Consider the following 23,113-nt stretch of genomic DNA (forward strand, 5'->3'; position numbering starts at 1 on the left):
GACACGACGTAGCCGAGGATTGTCAGCTGCCGTGCTGCAAATCGGCACTTCTTCAGATTCAGTTGGAGGCCGGCGTTGCGCAAACGCGTCAAAACATGCCGCAGACGTTGGAGATGCGTGGAGAAGTCCGGAGCGAAAACCACGACGTCGTCAAGGTAACACAAGCACGTGTGCCATTTCAAGTTGCGCAGAACGGTGTCCATCATGCGCTCGAAGGTGGCGGGCGCATTACACAGACCAAACGGCATGACGTTGAACTCGTACAAGCCGTCGGGCGTGACAAAGGCTGTCTTCGGTCGAGCGTCATCCGCCATGGGCACTTGCCAGTACCCCGAGCGCAGATCAAGAGATGAAAAGAATTCGGCTCCTTGCAGGCTGTCAATCGCGTCGTCGATTCGCGGCAGCGGATAAACATCCTTGCGAGTGATCTTGTTGAGCCGTCGGTAGTCCACACAGAACCGCACGGAACCGTCCTTCTTCGCAACGAGAACAACGGGAGACGCCCATGGGCTGTCCGAGGGCCGAATAACGTCGCGTCGAAGCATATCGTCGACTTGCTCATTAATGACCCGACGTTCTGCGGGAGACACGCGATATGGACGTTGCCGCAGTGGTGGTTGGGCGCCAGTGTCGATGCGATGCGTAACAACGGAAGTGCGGCCAAGAGAAGTTTGCCCGATATCGAAAGAAGAACGAAATTCTTCCAGCAGGCAGAGAAGTTGGGAACGCTGGACCGATGTGAGGTTGTCAGCAATGGAGGACCTAAACACATCAGCAGGTGACGAATCGGACGTGGAAACAGCACTGAGCGTACGGGAACTGGGACAGTGCGTGTCGTCGGGTGCGTCCATAACTTGTGCGTCTTCGAGGGGTTCCACTCTGCCGAGACATTCCCCTCGCACCAACGTAACAATGAACGGGGATGGGTTGGTCACAAAAACATCCGTGTCGCCCTGGGTGATTTCCACGGTCGCAAATGGCACCAGCAAGCCTTTCCTAGTGAAAACGCGGTCACATGGAGAAAGGAGTGCGACGGCGTCGCAGAGACCGGTGCAATAGACTGACACAGCCGTTGACGAATTTGCAGGAACTGTGATGTCGTCTTTGACGAATACCTTGGTCGCAGCCGATGAACTGTCTGCCGGCGTCAAATCTGAGAATGGTGAGAGCTCTATTTCGGCTGGTGCGCAATGAATGACGGCGTCGTGGCGGGCGAGAAAATCCCATCCCAGGATGACGTCGTGAGAGCATGAAGAAATTATAATGAATTCGACGGCGTACAGAGCGTCCTGAATGAGGACGCGGGCGGTGCATACCGCCGTCGGGTGAATACTTTGGGCGCTGGCTGTACGGAGGGAGAGCCCGGAAAGTGGCGTCGTCACTTTTCGTAGCAGGCGGCTTAGTTTAGCGTCCATAACGGATACGGCGGCTCCAGTATCGATAAGGGCAGAGGCGCGAACACCGTCCACAAAAACGTCTATCACGTTCGATGGGCTTCGCTGAGGGCTTTCGCAGTTCGATAGCGTCGCAGCCCTTGCCTCGTGGACTGCGACGACTAGTTTTCCTGATCGCGTGGGACCGGACGTGGCCGCATCGGTGACAGCGAGCGGCGTCGTGGTGACTGTGAACGGCGGGTAGATACAGCTGGGCGAGACGTCGGCGACGGAGGCGTAGGTGGGTCGTAATATGGGCGGTTCGACTGGCTGGTGGCAGGCGACACGTCTCTAGGCGGCTGCACGCGGTTGCAATAGCGTAACCACAGTTTCGTAACCACATGCGAAACATATGGGGCGATTGTCAGGTGTGCGCCATCGGTTCGCTGGGGCAGGGCCCGCCCATGGTGCAGGACGGGATTGACGGGGCGGCAACTGATAGGACTGCATGGTGGGCTGCAGTCGTGGCCTGCGCGTGACGTCGGCGTAGGTTACCGGTACATCCGCTTCGAAAGAGTGAGGTCGAGCGGAGGACTCGGCGTAAATGTGTGGTGCAGCCGTTGCGATTGGTGGTGGCGTTCTTGCGACAACTTGGGCGTAGCTCAAAGGTGCAGGAGCCGGATGGTGCTGGTGGTACTCGGGCATGACCTCCGCGATTTCCTGCTCGATTGCTCGACGGAGGGGAGGCAGAAGAGTGGGCGACGGCTGTTGAGCGTACCGAGGGCGAGCAAAGTCCAGCAGAGAGAACTGGCGCGCGATTTCCTCGCGCGCGAATGTCTTCATCTCTGCGAGCAACGCGGAGTGGTCGGGTACGGTCGACAAGCCAGCGAGCTCGGCGTCGCGTGATGGAGAGCGACGGGTCATCGATCGCTGCCGGCGCAGCTCCTCATAGCTTTGGCAGAGCGTTATGACCTCTGCCACTGTGCTGGGGTTCTTGGCGAGCAGCATGGTGAAGGCGTCGTCGTCGATGCCTTTCATGATGTGCCTGATCTTGTCACACTCGGACATGGTGGCGTCGGCTTTCTTACAGAAATCGAGGACGTCTTCAATGTAACTGGTGAAGGATTCGCCGGCCTGCTGAGCGCGTTCACGTGAGCGCTGTTCGGCCTGCAGCTTACGAACGGCAGGGCGGCCAAACACGTTGATAATGGCGGTCTTGAAGTCGGACCACGTCGTAAAATCGGATGCGTGGTTGTTGTACCACAGGCCCGCCACACCCGCGACGTAGAAAACCAGGTTAGTCAATTTTCCTGCCTCGTCCCATTTATTGGGGACACTCACGCGCTCGTAAATCGCGAGCCAGTCCTCCACGTCGGTACCATCGGCGCCAGTGAAGACGGGAGGGTCGCGAATACGAGGGACACCAGGACATGAGGTCGGTGCGGGCGGGGGCGTTTGCTGGGAGGCGTCTTGAGGCATGGTAGGCGGCAGGGTACGGGATCGAAGAGCCAGGGGCATCGAATGAGGGCCGAGGTTGTTGTGAAGGCCCAGCACTCTCCACCAAATTATAAAGAGGTTTATTAGCGGCGACGATATCTGACGATACAGCGACAGTCAAGGCGGGGCCGACTCTCAGCGCGAGCTGCGTTCTCTTCGAGCCGAAGAGGGCGACCCACTAGAAGGTGTTCGAGAGGACGACCCATTATCAAGTTCGAACGCTTCGCTACAGCGTATTTAAACGTGGGAGCATCAGTCAGCGCCGCCAGTAGCCACGTTTAAGTACAGCTTTAAATTGCAGAGGCGACTCTGCGCTGAGAGTGTCTCCGTGCGACTGCGCAGCCAATTTAACGATGCTGCAGTGGAATTCGAAGCATTGACGATTCCAGAGATATGCTCTGTAACAAGTCCACCGCTAGAGCACAATATCTAGCAGGTACTCATCAAAAAGGAATATAATGTAGTTGACGCATGTCAAGAGGATACGTGGCAAGAAGGCGACCTAACCGTGCTCACAGGATCTGACGCCTATTGGAGAGTGACAACCGGAAAAATTGATCGCATCAACGAGAGGATAACAGCGATCGACTCTACCTTTGGATGGATGCTGCAAGGTCCTATTCAGTCCGACATCCACTTCCCATCAAGTGAACTGTTCGTCTCGAGCAGTAATTCTTCTGCAGCGGACCTCGATGTACCTTCGATGTGGTGTCTTGATGCCATCGGGATAGGTGGAGTGCATTCACGAACCTTAGAGCGCAACCACCACCTGTTTGGATCGGAGCTAGGCATTTCCAAGTGAAACAAGAATCATCAAGTTGGCAACGCCGTCACCGGCGGCAGGAAGGTGGAAGAGGGTGAGACGGCAGGCGAACATGTCGACGCTCGTCTTGGCTGCGCGCGTCGTCGTCATTGGCGGTAGCATGGTGGTGACGCCGGACCCGCGCACTTGTCCCAGATCGGCTATTTTTTGTGCGAGCATGACGACGAGAATCGCGTCTTCGAGATTTTTCACGCCGAGTACATCGCCATCAAGCACGTCAAGAACGCCCTGCACCCCGTAAGAGTCGGCCCAAGGACGTAAAAGGGTGCGAACCGCAAATGAATGACCGCAGTGCACAGGCACTGTCGGAAGCAAAGTGAGCGGTGCGCAGGAATTCGCGTGCTGTCTGCCGATTGCAAAGCCCTCTCAAGAGCGTTTCGACCGCACAACACAGAAGGAACGCGAGGGGCGTAACTGTTCCTTCGATGGCGACGTCAACCAAATGGAGGTCAACTTGGCGCAAGTCAATGATCTCACAGGACTACGTGCCTCTCTTTGAGCTTCTGCCAATCAGCGGAGAGGACACGTCCGTGGTTTCGCTGGAGGAATCACATGAGGCTTCTAAGCTTCTCGTCGCAACACTAGGACTCGAAAGGACGTACATGGAATCTTTGCAACAATGATTACCGAAAACTACGGAAAGTATTAACCAACGCAACCGAATGCTCTTAGAGGAACTGCAATCCCTGGAAGAAATGTGCGGCTCAGTCAACCAACCGTTCCACACCTTGCACCAGGCGACAGAACCGTGGAACTGCCAAGTGCTTCCCATCATGAACTGAGATGTTGGCATGGACAAGAACGTCGTACACGTTTACGAGAACGATAAGAATGCGGTTGCTGAGAAGGCCATAAACTCCTCATACGTCATCCTGCCGCAGTTAATCAACGACCCCAACATCATAGGCCTCAAGATCACGGACAGACCGCTTAAATCATCCCGCTACCGCCGGCTCAGTTGGAAGAGCATTAGACTACGAAGAGGTCTCGAGAGCAAGCTCGACAAGCTCCAGCAATTCATCTTGTCCAATTTCCTACTGGGAAGTCGACACATCTCGCTGCCACAACGTGCTTTCGCCTCGGGGCCCGCGAATGCACTTCCATTGCAACGCAAGGCTCCTCATCGCCAGCGCCTATCAATTGAACTGCGGAAATGACGCCAGCGAGCCTGCCTGTTTCTGTTGCAGCCATGTTATCAACGCTCAAGCTGCAACTTCGACGCGTGCGATTCATCTTGTCCCCTCTGGGAGGATGTTGCAAAAGTAATAGTAGTAGTAGTAGTAGTAGTATAGTAGTAGTAGTAATAATAATAATAATAATAATAATAATAATAATAATAATAATATAATAATAATAATAATAATAATATCTGGGCTTTTACATGCCAAAACCACCAAATTATTATGGCATGCTGTAATGAAGGGCTCCGGAAATTTCGAGCAATATGGTGTTCGTTAACGCATACTGACATCGCACATTACACGGGCCTCTACCATTTCACCTCCGCCGAAATGCGACCGCCGCGGCTGGATCGAACCGGCGACCTTCTGGTCAGCAGCTGAAAAATGGCTGCCGTGTGTGCAATTCTAGTTCTTTATTTTAAGCAGTGTCGCGTGGTGACGTGTATTGCAGCAAGCCAATTACCGTAACAGAGATGCAGAAGTGGCCTTTTTGCGGCATTCCCATCGCCGGGGACCTTGGAAGATGGTCCTCGAGCTGGCAGCCGAACCCCGGGCACCAGATGTAATAACAGTTTCACAAATAAAGTTTATTCAGCTCCATTCACAATCAAATAGAAGTAACAGTGACGCAATGAAAGTGTGATAAATTTTGTAATTTTAGCAAGACCTCATTTTCCGAGAGAAAGGGCCAGCGTTGCGAAGATGAGCACCAGTGACAATGGCAATATGATGACAGGTTCGATGTTGCAGCGATGACAAATCAAGTCCTTTTAAACCGGCTCATTGAGTCTGCTGGGCATTCGTGCTTCTCTATGCATCTGCCTTTGTGCAGGACTCGGTCTGCAGGACAGAAACAACCCGGCACGCACGGTCCATGGGCGATCTTATTGTGTGGTGAACATCGAGGCGTGACGACCGGACCGCAAGTGTTGAACTCCATACCCGGTGGACAACGAGATTCTGCGACCAGAGTCCGCACAGGTAAAGGTAAGCACAATCAATGGCGCACTTTTCCTTCTCTTTCAATGAATGAAACGGTGAAACGTGTTAGCATGCACACCGGCCGTCGGTATCTTTGGCCGAGATGTAACGTGATATGCTAATCACATAAATTAAAATTGTAGCCAGCAGCGCATTCAACGCGTTTTTTGCCGTGGTTTTCAAGCTTTTTTTTGTGGCAAGCGATCGTGAGTATTAGTGCCAAAAATGACGGTAGTGTTTTGCAGCGCTGGTTCCATCGCTTCTTGTTGAGTTTTCTGTTTAGTTTTTTTGTGTGTTTTTTTGCGACAAAACAAGCTGCTAGAACTCACCGCAAGCTTGTCCGGGAAGGTGGCTTAACGACACGTTGTACTTCTCGCAGGCAAGTTTCAGTGCTGCTTGGACGTCGCAATAGCAGTAGGGGCTCTCGTAGCAAGAGCACATGCGCTGGGAGCACATCTTGAGCAATGGCCGTGGATTCTCAACACTCTTGAAACAGGCTTCTAGACGCTTGTCGTTCCTTTTTGGGGTGAGGGAAAAAAACAGAGATGTGGAGATGTTACCGCCACAAACGTGAGAAACGTTAGAAATCGGGAATGTAAAAAACAGACACTGATGAAGAAATTATTGCTGGTTATATGAAGAAACTTGTAACATTTGAGCTCGCAGCGGTCCCTGGCAGTATAGCTGTGAGGTTAGAGAAACTGCGGTATTTGGGGAAAGCAATAAAGCACGGGTCTTTCTTTCAAATAAATTCTATAGTTTTAAGTGGTAAAATAAGTCCGCTTTACGACATACGGAAAATGAAAATGCGTTCGTTTACTCAATTAAGAAGAAAATTAAATAAGTGAGAATATAAACATAAATGCGAACAACCAATATATCACTAGTTTATTCCCTGCCGAAAGAGTCTGAAAAATGAGCAGTTCATTTCTTACTTCAAAAATCTGCACATCTCTGTAACTTTGGCAGCGACGTGGCGTGGTGTATTAGCGCAGCCTAAGTGCGCTTTGTCATGCCCTCGCTGGACAGGGGTGGGCAAACTCCAACTTGCGAGGAACTCCTACAGAAGAGGACAAAGAACTTGATACTGTGATCGCCTCACAAGGAAATAACATTGGCAGCATGTCACACTCTCTGTAACATTTAAAGGTCTGCTGCACACATCGTAATGCATTAAAAGGGCCCTGCAACACGTTTTGAGCAGGGCCAGAAAACGCTGCCGATCAGTAGTGGATGCTCCTCGGAACATATTACTCAAACGTTGTAGCGCAGCACGTGACCTGGAATTTACAATTAATTTTCAAATCAGCCAGTAATCGTTGGCTCTTCTCTCGGCAAATGATGCCGTAATCCAAAATGACCGCGTCATAAACACAACGTCCATGGCCATTGACTGATCTGAGCGTCGTGAGCTGCATAATTACCGCGACCGCCGCTGGATGCCGCGATGTGTCTGCGCTGCAGCGCTAGAATTACGCGGCGTATAGAATAACACCAGCGCGCTCGCGATCACACTGAAAGTAAGCCGCGTGTTTAAAGAAAAAAAGAGAAAGTTATGAATGTCCATACGTGCGCTGACGATCGAACGAACGTACTCCTTGCCCCATTGTCACCCCCCCCCCCCCCGCGTAGCTTTCAGCGCTCTCGCACGTACGAAATGAGAGAGAAAGCGTTTATAGCATGCCACAGATCTCTGTAACTCCCTCGGACTTGGCGGATTCTGGAATTTGTTGCGGCAGTCTATTCGGGAGGCAATAAACTTCCTTAATGAAGTCATTCGATGATTACTTGGAAAAGAATTCCGGGGCCTCTTTAGGTTTTACAATCAGGGACCAGACTTTCTCCAGCACATAGTGAGTCTTAGCGTGAGAGACACGCAATAAATTACTTTTCACGCTCAAATCGATTGCAGTGTTCCACACGCATCCACTGAACATTTGTGCACCTCACATGCACTGGCTCCGGTGTCGGCCCATGTTTGATTGCTCGACGATGTCGAATGATTACGTGATCATGTGACGTCATGTAGTGGAGCCATCGCGAGATGTCACGATGACTTCGCAAATTGTTGTGATTTTCGACATCGCGAAATTTTTGTGATTGTTGACGTCGTCATGGAAAAGGTCACCTAGGATTTCTGTGAGACTCGCGCGAGAGCTTGCGAGCTTCGCAAGATCTCGCAGTTTAAATGGTCTTGAGGAAAATAATTTTGAAAGTTATGCATTGACTACGCATCGCCACGTCTGTCCTAGAAATCATATCGTATGAACCATATCTACAGACATATGTCCGTAGAAATTCATATTCATTATTAAGTGGCAACTGCACGAGAGGACTAAATTAAACACTCTCATAAGGAAAAGCATCAAGAGAGTCCTTGGCCTTCCTATGCGCTCGAGCCCAGAGAACCTGATGAACCTTGGAGTCCATAATGCTTTTGAAGAAGCCATCGAGGCTCAGAAAACAGCACAGGTCGCCAGGCTTTCAGTTACATGTGCAGGGAGAAAGATTCTGATTGACACGGGACACAACCCGGTCACGCTCGAAGTGCAAAACACGCACCTCACAGATAGCATGAGATCTTGCATCAAGGTGTCTCCCCTTCCACGAAATATTCACCCACAATACAACGTGGGCAGGCATGTCGCTCGAGCATCCTCTCTTTTAGCTCACGCTCACGCCCACTCTTCGCTTGCATGCTTTGTAGATGCCGCCGAGTACGGCGCTTCCGCTCACTTTGCTCTAGTATCCATAGATACTAAGGGTCGGATTCTATCCTCTGCGTCAGTTCAACCCTCTTACACAGCAGAGCAGATGGCCATAGCACTCCCTCTGCTTGATCCGCAACGAACTGATATTTACACTGACTCTAGATCCGCTGCTAGGGCCTTCGCTTCTGGGTCCGTCTGCAAGGAAGTTTTTAAAACTTTTCGCTCACAAGGAACTTACACACCACACAATTACTTGGTTCCCTGCTCATCTTGGCTTGAAAGTCGGGAGACTTTCCAATGTCAACGAGCTAGCCCACTTCATGGCGCGAGGTCTCACTTACCGCGCCGGGATTTGCGTGGCTCCCACGGAGGAATAGACCCCAGCCTCCATTTTAGGAACTTTTTGACCATTTTCGATGAGGTCACAAAACACTATTAAATGGGCCGTAGGTCCTTCCCACTTCCGCACATAAAGTTGTCTACGCCACAGGCGATCTCTCTTCGCACGCTTCAGACGGGGACATACCCCAGCCTTTCCATTAATAATCATTACTCCGACATTTCAGCACTTTGTCCGGACTGTCAAGATCGCAGTGATTTCATACATGTGCTCTGGAGGTGCCCCTCTTTACAGGGAAGGCATCAAGAATTCTCTGAAGATCAATTTTATATTATGATAAAGAGCTCGGTCCTACTACAACAACTCATGGCTGTCCAGAAGACCCACGACGCGGCGGTGAGGCTAGGCCTCCCCGCCACTACGTGGGAGCGGCCCGCGATCCTCCCCCTGTAAAACGGGGGCGGATTCTTTCAGGACCTAAATAAATTTTTATTGCGATAGCAATTATATGGACAGTCTCGACGGGTTTTTGCCGTCGCCGTTGTCGTCGCCGTCATGTTCCGTATGAAGTCCAAATTGATAAGATCCCCCCGCGCATCGTATGTTAGTGGGCGCGACGAACGCGGCCGAAGCAGAGATCAAACGAGCCGGCCCATTTCCGTCGCTCGGAGGGTGCATGCAATAACATCATCCCGCTCGGGATGCCTCCCGTCGAAGCAGACAGGAAACGCCCTGCCAATCTTTAACGAGCATAAAAAGACGCCCGGGGGGGGGGGGGGGGGTGTCGTGCGAGCAGCAACTTTTAACCTTCAATCTAAGGGCGTGGTCGCGACCTCTGGCGCGCGCGCTATCTCGACAGCCATCACAGCGGGCGGCTCGTATATACTACTACGTGCTGCGCTCTCGACGCGAAGTGACTATGTGGAGAGCATCTCTCCCTGGAGCGGCCTTATTCTCTTACACCAGCGCTTTGTAGTTACGCGAGATCGGACACAAAACAGTTAGCTGCCAGCCTCACTTCGTATAACACTACAATTAGTTGCTATCCCATTATTTGCTTCGCCCTTGTGGTGAAAGTGACTTTTTTTATCGATCTGTGACGTAAATCTATGAACACATTAGTGTACCATTCGTAATATTTCGATATTTTTGCGCTTTCGACTCTCGTTCCCTTTAAGCATCCTCGTTTAATCGCTGATAAATCTGCAACATTCGCGAACTTTTTAACACAACGATCTCCGGTTTCTTGCGAGTATGAGCAGCACTTGCCGATCTATCCTTGGCGCCGAGGTGGTGCTTGGTGGTGAAGTCATCTCGGACGTCCGCGTTGGCATTACCGCACAGGCCGCACACTTTGCCAGTGTATCCGTCCGGAAGTGACGTCACAATGGCGCCGTCCTTGCGCACCGTAACAACCAGGCCGTGATGAGTGCGCAGTTGCACGGCTTCGCTGCCACTGCCGGTGCCAAGAGACATGATGGTGTCCTCATGGTGCGGCAGCTGTACTTGGCGGTCGCCTACCATGGCCCGGCCACTCGTGAACAGGGTAGCGGTGAGGCAGTGTATGTAAACGCGAACCGCGACCTGCAGATGGGCGATTCACAATACAATGATTTGTAACCACCGTACATCATTCCTTTTCAATGCGGGGTTGTGCAATGTACATGACCAGAGTTTGGGGACATTAGGGAGCCTACATGACACGGCCGGTTATTTAGGCTCCCTAGGGGACATATGCATATAGCGCCATCTCTCGCTGGTGGCAGCGGCGGCCTGCTGTAACGTAATGGGAAATAGTAGAAAAGAACATATCTGACGAAAAGAAATGCTAGTTACCAAAAAAGACTCTCGATCTATACAGCAGAGACCCACGGTAACAAACGGGTAAAATAGCAGCGTCGCACTACAAATCGCCTGGTTCCTTAGGGTGTTTAATATTGTACAGTGCGGCCCCATGTGTTTCTAATGAGCGGTGTACAATTTTCCGGAGAAACCACACGCTTTGTAGTGCGATACTGCAATTTCACCAAAATATTACAGTGGGTCCCTGCTGTATATAACCGGGAGTCATTTTTGGTAACTAGCTATTTTTGTCAGATATTATTTTTTTTCACTTATTTCTCATTAGGTTATGACAGGACGCCGTTGCTGCCACCAAGAGATGGCTCCACGTACAGATGTTCCCCAATCCTGGCAATGTATCTGGCCATGCTCTCGTGTTCTCGTATCTGAGAGAGAGAGTGTGTGAGACGAAGCGAGAGAGAGACAGAGAGAGGACACAGGAAAGGCGGGGAGGCTAACTAGACCACGTCCAGCTTGCTGTCTTACGTGTAGGAAAATGAATGAATGGGGTAAAAGAGAAAAATATAAAGAAAAGCATGTGTGCGCGCAATTCAATGTACACATGCACAGTGCAGCGTGTCAGTATTCCCTTCTGCGAGTGACATCTCATAGAGCCGCAACTATGCTTCTCACACTGCATTTTTGCCTCGTCTTTTGTGGATTATCGAGACCGCACCCTCGGTAAGGGTGCGCCTCTTTTATGTATATTACAATAAAGCCATTTGCGTAATAGAGCTGGCCTTAACTTTCTGTTTGTCACTCCTTTGAAATGAACTGATACGTGTGTTTCTCCTAGTAGGTTGTACTCCCTCAGCCGCGCACTTATATTTTTATATCCTCTATACTCGAGGGTCAGGGCTTACCAAGCTGCTTTACCGGCCCTCCTCGTGAGATTTTTTTTTTCTTGTTGTGGAATATAAAGTCAATTTCAGTTTCCAGTTATCGAAGTATCCACAGGTTGTCCCACGTAACTTAAGCCAAGAGTTTAAAAAACGCCAGGCCTGCGCTGAAACCGCAGCACAGTCACAGCGAAAGCTGGAAGAGCGGCGTTTCTAGAGCCTGTTAAGCTCTCTTGGGGCTACAATACGAGTGCACTAGAAAGGTACCCACTACGCCATAAATCACAATTTTTGTGAAGTTGGGAAGCACCTACTAAGCCATTATTCGTCATTCTGCGGAGAAGCGAGGCACCAGCTACACGTCTATAAGGCATTATGTGCACTTTGTTGACGCGACGACTGATGACGATGAAGAATTATGGCTCAGCCCTTTGTAATGGGTTGGAATCTTTAAACGGTCCACCAGTTATGTAATTTGCATTGGATGACGCCCGGTCGCTATTTCCCTCTCCCGTCATGCTGTATAACATACGTTGACGTGGGAGAGAGACGGGGGGGGGGGCGAAGAACTTTACTGAGACCCCAAGAAAATGGATCACGCGCTTATGGGCTTCCTTGGCAATCAATACAAGTGCACTTGCGAGGAACCCACTACGCTATAAATCATTGTAATTTTACTGAGACCCCGAGGAAGTGTATCATGCGCTTATGGGCTTCCTTGGCAACCAATACAAGTGCACTTGCGATGAACCCACTACGCTATAAATCACTGTAATTTTTGAGAAGTAGGGCAGCAGGCACTGTGACATTTTTCGTCATTCTACGGAGAGCGTTGGTACCTGCTAAACGCATGTAAGGCATTATGCGCACTTTGTTGATGCTGTGCCTGATGACGATGAAGAATTATGGCAGAGCCCTTTGTAATGGGTTGGAAGCATTCAACAACCTACTCGTTGCGCAATTCGCATTGTGTGACGCCTGGTTACAGAATTCGCGTTGTGCGACGCTTGGTGCTTATTTTACTCTTCTACCACGCTATATTGCATATGCTAATGTGGTTCCTTCCCGACATGACGCCTGTATAGGACCTTTTTGCAAAGCAGTTTCAAGCACCGGCATGGCTCAGAGGTTGAATACTGGGCTCCCACGCAGAGGGCCCAGGTTCGAACCTCGTTCCATCTTGGAATTTTTTTCTTATCTCGTTTTTTTTTCTTATTTCGAGCGATACTGGTTACGGACACCGGCGGCGGCGGCGGCGGACAACTACGGCGCCAAAAACGGCCGGTGAAATGATCTCATAACAGCTTTCGCTGTAAAAAGAATGGCGCGTCGGAAGCGCATTGCACCGAACGCATATTATTCGCACCAGACTATACACAGGCAATTTTTTTTTTAATTTCCCTTCACTAACTCGTTAATTGTGTTTAGTTATGCGGCTTTTGAATTATTTACTGAATACTCAAAGTACGATCGCGGAGCTGCAGAGCACCTTCAAAAATCACCGATTGATTGTTTCCTTTACGATACGTGGGACGTGGTGCTTTTTTCGGCGTTGCAAAGAAAGCCCACGAAGTATGAATCCGGCCACCACCAAAATACACTTCCGCGTCCCCGTGGCCACAGTCACGCCGCAGGCGACTTTGTTCACCGATCGTACGCTTTCTAGCAGCACGATAGCGGTGCGCAAGCGCTCAGTCACGTGGCTCTTTTGTTTTTCATATTTCGCTGGCTTTCTTTGCAACGCCGAAAAAAAGCACCACGTGCTACGTATCGTAAGAGGAAAGAATTCAATCGGTGGTTCATGAAGGTCCTATAGAACTCTGCGATCATAGTTTGGCTCTGCAGCCAATAATTAAAAATGGGTACCTAAACATAATTAATGAGTTAGTCAAGGGGAAATTAAAAATATCGTGAGCAAATATAGGCTAGGCTAGTGCGAATAGTATACGATCGGTTAATGTCGATTCCGACGCGCCTTTCATTTTTAAAGTCTCGGTTCAAGTTACGTGCTACAACCTGTAGACCTTATTGAGTTTTGGCATGAACGAGTATTTTCGCATTAGGCAGGCTTGTGTGCACTTGTTGTGCGTGTGCATGCCTGCAAGTATAGCTTGTTACGCTAATTATTTCACTGCGATGAAACTAAAGTGTTTCAGGAGCGTATTCTAACTCCACACCAAGAAAACACATATTCAGAGCTGGAATGGAGACGAAAGTGTAGAGTGATGTAAAGGAAAGAAGGACATGCACACGGTCGTTATACGGTATACTCAAGACAAAGCATACAGCACGATATTAAGAATGTTATTGAAAGAAGTGTATCGTTAGCGTGAAGAATATGGTGTTCACGCGCGTAGTCCCAGTGCACGGTACATTTTCGTAGCACTAGTTTACGTTGGCCAACATTGCCTAGTGATACGTATTGCTCGTTATTCACTCCTATGTAATGAAATGATACAAGCGCAACTACACCTGTGCGCCAGTCTGGTAAATACTTCTCGCACCACAAGAGTTCCAGTTCAGGAAATCGGCCGCAAATGTTTTTGAGAGGACTAAAAATACAGCGAAATCCACTAACCTCATTTCCTTGGTAATGCAGGTAGCCGTAGAATTTGCCGTGGTAGCAGTCTTGAAACAGGACGTAATCGTGTTTCGTGTTCAGTGCGAAAGAGAGGCCGTCGAAAGAGACGAGAGTGTTGTTCGGCAGCAAGGTGCATTTCGGGGGTTCTGAAATATGATTTAAAAAAAGGTGTTAAAAGTAGTAGTGGCACTCTCTTAGTATGACCAGATATATATATATATATATATATATATATATATATATATATATATATATATATATATATTATAATAGCATTTTCAACGATACAGAAGGCACCGCTAATTGAACTGTATCTACATGGGGAAAGAAAAAATGCACATGGCCCCTTATACATACGCCTAAGGCGATTCAAAGGCGAAAGCCACCGTCTTCTTTTTCTTCTCACTATATGTATTGATCCTGCCCCGCCACCCTCCGAAAGCTTTCTGCACCTAATGTGGTACTGCACTGCCTCCAGAATCTGAGGCATTGCAAGCTTTCTGCGCCTTACCTGGTCTTGCACCGCCTCCGTGATCGGTTCACCTTTGACTAAGCGACGATGTCATTCGATGACGCCGTTGTATTGCGTCAGGTTACGTGACGTCACATGATGGAAAATTGACCGCCGACGGTCAATTTTCGCGTTTGATGAGGCGTCTAAGGCTTTCGCCTTAAAAGGTACCTTGCTAATATTCCTGATATCGACTTGTCCGCCTCGTGTGCCACCGATGGCGGCGCTGCGAACGGTGCTGCGGTAGGGTGCCTTGATGCGCGTTTTGTTGCGTGTTTTGGGCGCACGCATCGAGGCACACTATGCTGCGGTGACGCAAGGGCGGGGATTCGGTCTTTGTCGTCTGCTAGGCTCTGGCTAGAACAGCAGCATTTTCGTTATAGTTCGCTCGCGTGGCACGGCGTTCCTCGACTACTAGCTGTCTTTTCTTGTAAGAGTAGTTCTTTAGATGGATGGATGGATGGATGGAGGAACTTTATTAAATATAGTCCTGAGAGACGCGACTAGCGCGCAGTGGGCTTCTCCCACGTTGGGACGGGCAGGCTTAGCCTGACCGCCGCATCGTGGGCTCTCTGGACGGCCCAAAGCTGATCCCCCTTGTTGGGGCTTCTGATGGCGGAGCTCCACTTGGCTGGGTCGGCTTGTTCACTGCCCAGTAACGAGGGGCATCGCCAGAGCATATGCTCTAAGTCAGCTATTTCCCCACAAAGGGGACACGAGCTGCTAGTGTAAGTATCCGGGTAAATCTTGTGAAATAAGGCCAAATTTGGATATGAATCAGTCTGCAGGAGTCTAAGCGTCATGGCCTGGGCTCTGTGTAGTTTTCTGTGAGGAGGGGGGTAGACACTCCTGCCTAGGTAGAAGTGCTGCGTAATTTCATTGTATGTGGTGGGCTGATCTCTTGTCCAACGTCGTGGGCTGGGGAAAACCTCCGTGGGCGCGGAACGTCATACCTCGCGCCTTGGAGTGGGCCAGCTCGTTGAGGTTGGTGGGGCCTCCTTCAAAATGACCCATGTGAGCAGGGAACCACGTTAAGATGTGGTTAGAGATGTCTTTTTCACCGAGAATACGGCGTGCTTCCTTGGCGATTGCGCCGACGGCGAAGGCACGGACGGCTGCCCATGAGTCGCTGTATACGTTCGCGCGCTTCTCGTCGAGGAGAGCGACGGCGATGGCCACCTGCTCGGCAGCGCTCGAGGAGGAACATTCAATCGATGCGGCGTTGATGACCGAACCAGCTTGGTCGACCGAGACCACTGCGTATTTGTTGCTGTTCCCGTACCTGGCCGCGTCGACAAAACAGCTCTCCCCAGGGACCTCTGCTACACTGCGGAGGATCGCCGCTGCCCTGGCCCGTCTTCTTCCTGTGTTTCGCAGCGGGTGCATATTGCGCGGAATGGAGGAAACGATGATTTGTTCACGTTGTCTTCTTGGCAATCCCTGGTAATTGTCGTCCACTGTGGCCGACGGGATACCCATGGCCATCAGGAGTCGCCTCCCAGCCTTCGTGCCCGAGAGTCTGATGACCTGTGCCCTCTCCTGTGCCTCCGCAATCTCCTCGAGCGTATTGTGCATTCCTAGCTGTAGGAGTCGTTCCGTCTGCGTGTAGTTCGGGATACCAAGAGCGCTCTTGGTGCCTCTCCGGATCATGGCGTTTAATTTATCCCGCTCAGCCCTCCTCCAGACATGCATGGCCGCGACGTAGGTAAAGTGGCACAGTAAAAACGCGTGGATAAGCCTGACCAGGTTGTCTTCTGCTAGACCACTGCGTCTGTTGGCGACCCTCCTGATGAGGCCGATGGTGCTGTCAGTCTTTTTTGCGAGCCGGAGGATCGTTTGGCTATTGGTGCCCGACGACTCCACGATCATACCGAGGATGCGGATCGACGCGACCCTAGGGATTATGTCCTCACTCTTCGTATGCAGGTTGATGTCACTCTCTGCCAGGGGCTTCCAGTCTTTTGGCTTGCGTCCCCGCCTGCTGGGTCTATACAAAAGCAGCTCTGATTTACTCGGTGAGCACCTGAGGCCCGTGTCCTGCAGAAAGGACTCTGTGTAGTCCATGGCTTCCTGGAGGGCAGATTCAATGTGCCCATCGCTGCCTCCAGCACACCAGATCGTTATGTCGTCCGCGTAAACAGTATGTCCGATGCCTTGAATCTTGCCCAGACCCTCCGATAGACCAACCATGGCGATATTGAACAATAGCGGTGAAATCACGGACCCTTGCGGGGTGCCCCTATTGCTCAGTGCCATTTTGTCCGTTTCGATCTTGCCGACCTTGAGCAGGGCGCTGCGTCCCTCGAGGAAAGATCGAACGAAAGCATGGAAGGCCGCGCCCAGGCCTAGGTTCGAGATTGAGTCGAGAATGAACGAGTGATGTATATTATCAAAAGCCTTCTCTAGGTCAAGACCGAGAATGGCCCTCGTGTCCCGGGTGTTACTGTCGAGTATCTGAGTCTTGACGAGCCTCATAGCGTCCTGAGTTGAAAGACCGGGCCTAAATCCCACCATGTTGTGAGGAAGCAGCTCGTTTTCCTCGATAAACCCTGTGATTCTGTTGTGGATGACGTGCTCTGCCACCTTCCCCACACAGGATTAAGAGAGATAGGCCGTAGGCTTTCCAAGCTCGGTGGCTTGCCGAGCTTAGGAATGAGGATGACCCGCGCAATCTTCCACTGCTCAGGGACTGCGCCCTCCTTCCATATACGGTTGATTTCGTCCGCGAGAAACTTGACCGACTCGTCCTCGAGGTTTCTGAGTGCCTTGTTTGTTACACCATCCGGGCCTGGCGTGGATCTACCGTTGAGATCATGTAGAGCTCTCCGGATCTCCTCGATGGTGAATGGTTTGTCCAGAGTGGAGTTTGGTTTCCCACTGTATTCGGTGTAGGCGCCGCCATCGCTCGTTTTCAGAGGCAGGTACTTTTTTGCAAGATAATCCAGGACTTCCTCCTCCGTTGATGACCTCGTGGCTTCGTGGAGGGTCTTGGCCAGTACTCTTCTCTGATTTGATTTGGTTCCGGTCTCGTCAAGGAGGTGTTTTAGAAGATTCCACTTGCCCCGCGTCCGCACCTGACCATCGATCGAATTACAGATATCATCCCACTGTTGTCTTGACAGCGTTTGGCAGTGTTCTTCTATCACCTTGTTGACCTCGGCAATTTTCTTCCGGAGCCTGCGATTGAGGCGCTGGCCCTTCCATCTCTCGAGGAGTGACTGCTTAGCTTCGAGAAGGTGCGCAAGTCGGCTGTCCATCTTCTCTGTCTGCAAGTCTGTCTGCACCATCTTGGTGGACTCCCGGACATCCTGCATAACTGATTCGGTCCATTGTTCTAGGCCTTCCGGCTTCTCTCCATGGTCTGCTCGTTCTCGGCGGATTTTGCGGAACCTGTCCCAGTCGGTAATCGAGAAGGCCCGAAACTTCTTCTGCGAAACCTCAAAGGTGGTCGTAGTTATGTAGTGATCGCTGCCGAGATCGACCATCAGGTTGGACCACTTGACTGAGTCGACGTTCTTGACGAAGGTGAGGTCTGGTACAGAATCTCGGGTGGTAGATGTGCCCCTCCTGGTTGGGAACGCTGGGTCTGTCACTAAAGAGAAGCCACAGGCTTCTACCCTTAGCCGTGTCGTGGGGGTAGTTCCACGCATGAAAAGGGGCGTTAAAGTCCCTAGCCACTATGAGAGGCGAGGTGCCCGCCAGCCTAACTGCCCTAGTGATGACTGTCTTGAACCGTTGCCTGTGCTCTTTCGGGCTGCTGTGTACATTGAGAACGTATATGCTATCCTTGTTTGCTTGACCTGGGATGATTTCAATCAGAGACTGCTCCGTTTTTCCGGGCGGGTTTCTCAGATCGTGAACGATGAACGTGCACTTGTTGCTAACCAGTGTGCAGATGCCCCTGCCATCTCCGTGTAGCGCATGGGATTTGTATCCCGGAAGAGTGATGTTGCTTGCTAACGTTTCTTGCAGTAAGATAACATGTGGCTTTTCTTGGTGAGTGCGAATAAATTGCTGCAGAGTGTTTCTTTTGTGTTGAAACCCTCTGCAGTTCCATTGCCAGATTCTGAATTCCTTAATTGGCGCCATCGTCACTGTTCTGCTTGCTGACCGCACTGGCGACGCGTGGTGGCGCGTAGCCGTCCACGACCGGGCGCGACGTAGCCTCTGGCGCGCCTTTGACTTGCGACTCGAGATTCTCGATCCTAGCGTTCATGGCCGCGAAGTGTTGCGCCACACCTGCGCGGAAACTGTTTAGCTGCTCGCCGAGTTGCTTAATATCAGTGCTGAGGCTGTTTAAAACTTCTCTTATTCCGGATTTCGCTCTGTTGGCCGCACTGTCCGCGTTGCTTGAAACCGCTCTCCTCTTGGCGGGTTGGCCCGATGATGTCTCATCCGCGCCCACCGGGACCTCCATGGGCTGTGGGGAATCTGTGACTATGACGCTGGGTTGCGCATGTGAATTGCTACTTTTCTTGAGCTCCGCTACCTCGGCTCTAAGCTGCTCTATGATACCTCGCATTGCTGCATTCTCTTTTTCTAACTGGGATAGTTTGACTGAATAATGCTCTGGCGATGGACCCCCCGTTACCTTTTCGGTGGATCCTCTGACACAGTCGGCCCAGGTCCTCGATCCGGGCGTGTCCTTGAACGCGATTCTGCTCCGCGGACCCCGGGACCGTTAACGGCTGGTGGAACCGGATGTGCTTCTAGGTTTGGACCGGTCCTTGACGCGACCCCTGGAATTCGAACGGCTTCTAGATCTGGAGCTGGAGCGGGCGCTAGGGTTCCTCGAGTGACCGTGAGCGGGAAGATCGCTCCCCCTGGTGGCAGAACGGCGCCTAGAGCGAGATCGACGAGTCGACGACTTTGGGGTTGCATCATCCTTCCTGGCCGCTTGAGCTCTCTCCCTTCTTCGAAGACGAACGACGTACGGAACTTGAAATCTGTGCTTACAGGACTTGTCCGCCGTCGGGTGTTGGCCCCCGCATAGACCACACTTGGGAGTGCAGGCATGGGTGCTGTCCGTGTTGTTCACCCCACAGCCACGACAGATGACGTTCTCCGGCGTCGGGCAAACGTCTGCGCGATGACCTAGTCTGCCGCATGCGTAGCAGTTATCGTGTTGTCGTAGATATAGAGAACATTTCACGAGCGAAGGCCCGTACCTGACGAAATTGGGCACTTTGTAACCGTCAAAAGCGATGACTACAGTTTCTGTGTTCTTGATCCTTTTGACCGCCAGGGCTAAAGGGTTCCTCGAATTGATGATGTTTCTGTCCAGCTCGGCCTGGCTCTGCCCGATATCGACGTTACGAATCACGCCCTTGCACGTAGCATGAGGGGCCGCCTCGTAGGTGCTGACCTCGTGCTGGCTTTCCCCGATGGTTATGAGTTCCACCTTGAGGTAGGCGTCGGCGTTCACCCTGGATGGAGTGCTGGCGACGATGATGTTTTGCATGGTGTTGGGGCATATGATGTCTTGGATAACTTCGTCGAGGCCGAGCCCCGCTGCTGTGAAAATCGCCTGCCCGAGTCGAATAGGGCCCGTCTTCCGGACGTCTAGTCCTCCCCGGAGGCGAAAGATGATTCTGAAATGTTCCTTGGATAGTGGTGGCATCCTCGACGCTTTAATAATCTTGTTCCTTGCCCCCTTGGCTCTCCTGCTGTGCTCTGCATCGCGACCCGATCCGCCACTCTCTGCCCGCGGTCGGTCGCCGGGCCGCCCTCGGCCAGCACTCTTCTTGATGGTTACCGATCGCCACCCGTACTCCGCACTAAATTCTTCCAGAAGAAGCTCCTCCCCCTCCACAGTGATCATCATGCCCTCCTCCATGCTGGAGTCGAGGTACCAAGGGAAAGCCCTCGTGACAGTCCCACTCGTAGCGTGGCTGTCACAGTGAAACGTTCGTAAAATGGTGCAAAGTCCACCCACCACAAAATCGTTGATATGGTGTTGAATCCCAGGACTTTATCCGTCGGATGGCACCATTTCCGTTGATGATTGAGAAAGTTAAGCAGCCGAAACAAATTCAAGAAGTGGGAGCCGGAGCATTCGACGTAGCATTCGACGTTAACATTTAACGTATCTTCTATATACACAGAGCCATCGCGGTCAGGATCATGCCACCGAGTTCGTAGCGTCACACACTGGGCTTGATGGCGTTGAATAAGCTTACGTTAAAGCGCGAACGTCCCGCCAAGCTAGTTAAAGAGAGTCTACGCTGCTTTGGAGGCGAAGCGCGATCAATTTTACGGCTTATTCGCAAAAGTTAGCGTTATGTAAACAGACTTGAACGAAAGTTCACACTCCACTCCCACTTGTATAATCACGTGGACCTGTGTACACAAAACGTTTGCCGACAAAACAAAATTGATAACTTCATCGACCAGTGGGTTATTGCGGACAACTAGCGTAGATTGGACGAATTGGATGCGCAATAAAAATTGTCACACGTACTATCGCCTCCGAACGAAACGCCAGCAGTGGTTCGCACCCTTCTGATTAGAGATAGATACACTCTTGCGGTTTGCCGCTCGTGAGCAGGATTCATGCTTTCGATTGCGCACTGCTGCCTAATCGGGTGTGCGTGCCTGTCAATGGTGATGACAGGACGGCGCGCATTATACAGTTCCTTGTGCTTGGGGAACGCGTTCTGTTGTTCGTGTTTCATTTGTCACCGATAATACAGCTTGGTAAACAGTAGGAAAAATCGGCGAATATGTCAAGGAAGAGGAGAAACATAGCTCTTTCACACCATTATTTTGGCCCCTTTGGCTGGTTATTGCTCTTGCTTACCGCGCTGTAACAAGATTGAATATTTTACGGTGAAAGCTTTGGATTCCTGATCAGCTAGGCTCGAAAATTGACCGTCGGCGTCCCGAGTCGGCAGCGTCAACACGAGGGATGCAAAAAATAATCACACGATGACGTCACCTTATGACTTCCTCATGACATCACAGACCGCCAAAATTTGTGAAGTCACAACGTCACGTCACATGATGGCGTTATCACATGACATCGTCGGTTTGCATTGCCTCCGTGATCGGTGGGTCGATCACGTAGGCAATGCAAAACCAGGTGATGTGTAGAAATCTTGCAATGCCTGCGATCCTGGAGGCACTGCAAAACCACGTTACGTCCAAAAAGCATTCGGAAGGGGGAGGGGAAGAAACAATACATCGACTGAACAAAAAGAAGAAGATGGATTTCGCCTTCGACTCATCTTAGCCAATTGCTTAAGGGACCCTGCGAGTCTTTTTAGTACAGCGACCGCATCACGCCCTATCAGGAATCGACCGTCGAGAGTGATCTACACTATTTTCTTGCAAATACACCTTATTAAGACTTTCGATGCGAAAGCTTTGTATTTATCTGCGTTAGTACGGTTACACTAATTCTGTTCAGCATACTTTCAAACGACCGTGAACGAGTCAGCAAACGTTGATTTATTAACGTAGGGAGTAAAATATGCTGCCAGAAAAGAAACTCCACACAATCTAAGACATATTTCGTATCACCGTTGTACATCCCCGTTTGACTCATGCTCTGAACCTTTTTATTTCTTGTTTAAACTTCAACTACTTACGACGCGCTTACACGGCTGCTGCTGAAAACTTGGATTTAATCGAAGGTTGTTGCCTGTAACGACCATTCAATTTATTTGAATGACATCGCACGTCGCTTGTCATGCGCTTAAAACTCCGAACAAAGGAAATGAATCGAAAGAGCGGGCTTGGCAACCGAACACGGCCGAACTCTGAAATCAGTGATCGAAAATGGGCCGGAAAGTCATTTTGAGTGCGCCACAGCCAGAAAACAGTCGCGAAAAGAAATCGTCGCCAAACATGCAGATGTACACATTGATGGCTATCAGACGACACCAGGAGCAATCGACACTGGAAGTGCTCCTGACGGCAATCCCGCTGCCTTTCGCAGGGCATTTTGCTTGGACATTCACTACAAATTGCTTTATGAACTTGCCCACTAATGTTTCAATAACTCGAGCAGGACATACTGGCCTGTAGCGTCGGGCAGCCTTCACGTAGCGAGCGCGCGCGCGAAGAGCGGCACCCGAGTCCTATCTCTGACGTCACACGCGAGAGGGCGCCACTCAAAGATCTCGAGGCGAATAGTAAGCTGAAAGCCAGCTAAAACATACTGGGCTTTGTAGTTCAATTAATTAGCATATTTGCGGCTCAGGCGTCTTGGGTGTAGCTAATGCTGACGTTTCAAAACCTGCCAATCGTTGTTCAATCTTCGTCATCACAGCGTAACCGTACTGTTCCTATTCTGTATAAACCTAGCATTTTTAGAAGTTGCTTACTTTTGCACGTTACATCACTCTGACTTTCATTTTATTTTATTTTTATGAGAATAGCCTAAGGCTGGCTAGAGTGTGCTAGGCATTCCGCGTCGCCCTCATGCGTCTTC

The 23,113-nt window shown here is 50.8% G+C and overlaps 1 protein-coding gene across 1 annotated transcript in view; it reads right to left on the reverse strand.

Moving 5' to 3' along the window:
* Positions 1-5,419: 5,419 nt before the first annotated feature.
* Positions 5,420-23,113, reverse strand: part of LOC119381720 (sushi, von Willebrand factor type A, EGF and pentraxin domain-containing protein 1) — a 71,915-nt gene continuing 54,221 nt past the window's right edge. The window contains exons 30-34 of the mRNA XM_049412875.1: positions 14,166-14,314; positions 10,176-10,490; positions 6,791-6,915; positions 6,185-6,372; positions 5,420-5,834 (exon numbers count right to left, since the gene is read on the reverse strand). Coding sequence (XP_049268832.1) covers positions 5,635-5,834; positions 6,185-6,372; positions 6,791-6,915; positions 10,176-10,490; positions 14,166-14,314 — 977 coding nt within the window. The 3' untranslated portion in view covers positions 5,420-5,634. The remainder of the gene's footprint in view (positions 5,835-6,184; positions 6,373-6,790; positions 6,916-10,175; positions 10,491-14,165; positions 14,315-23,113) is intronic.

The sequence above is a fragment of the Rhipicephalus sanguineus genome, chromosome 2, assembly GCF_013339695.2.
Source record: "Rhipicephalus sanguineus isolate Rsan-2018 chromosome 2, BIME_Rsan_1.4, whole genome shotgun sequence".
Lineage (NCBI taxonomy): Eukaryota > Metazoa > Arthropoda > Arachnida > Ixodida > Ixodidae > Rhipicephalus > Rhipicephalus sanguineus.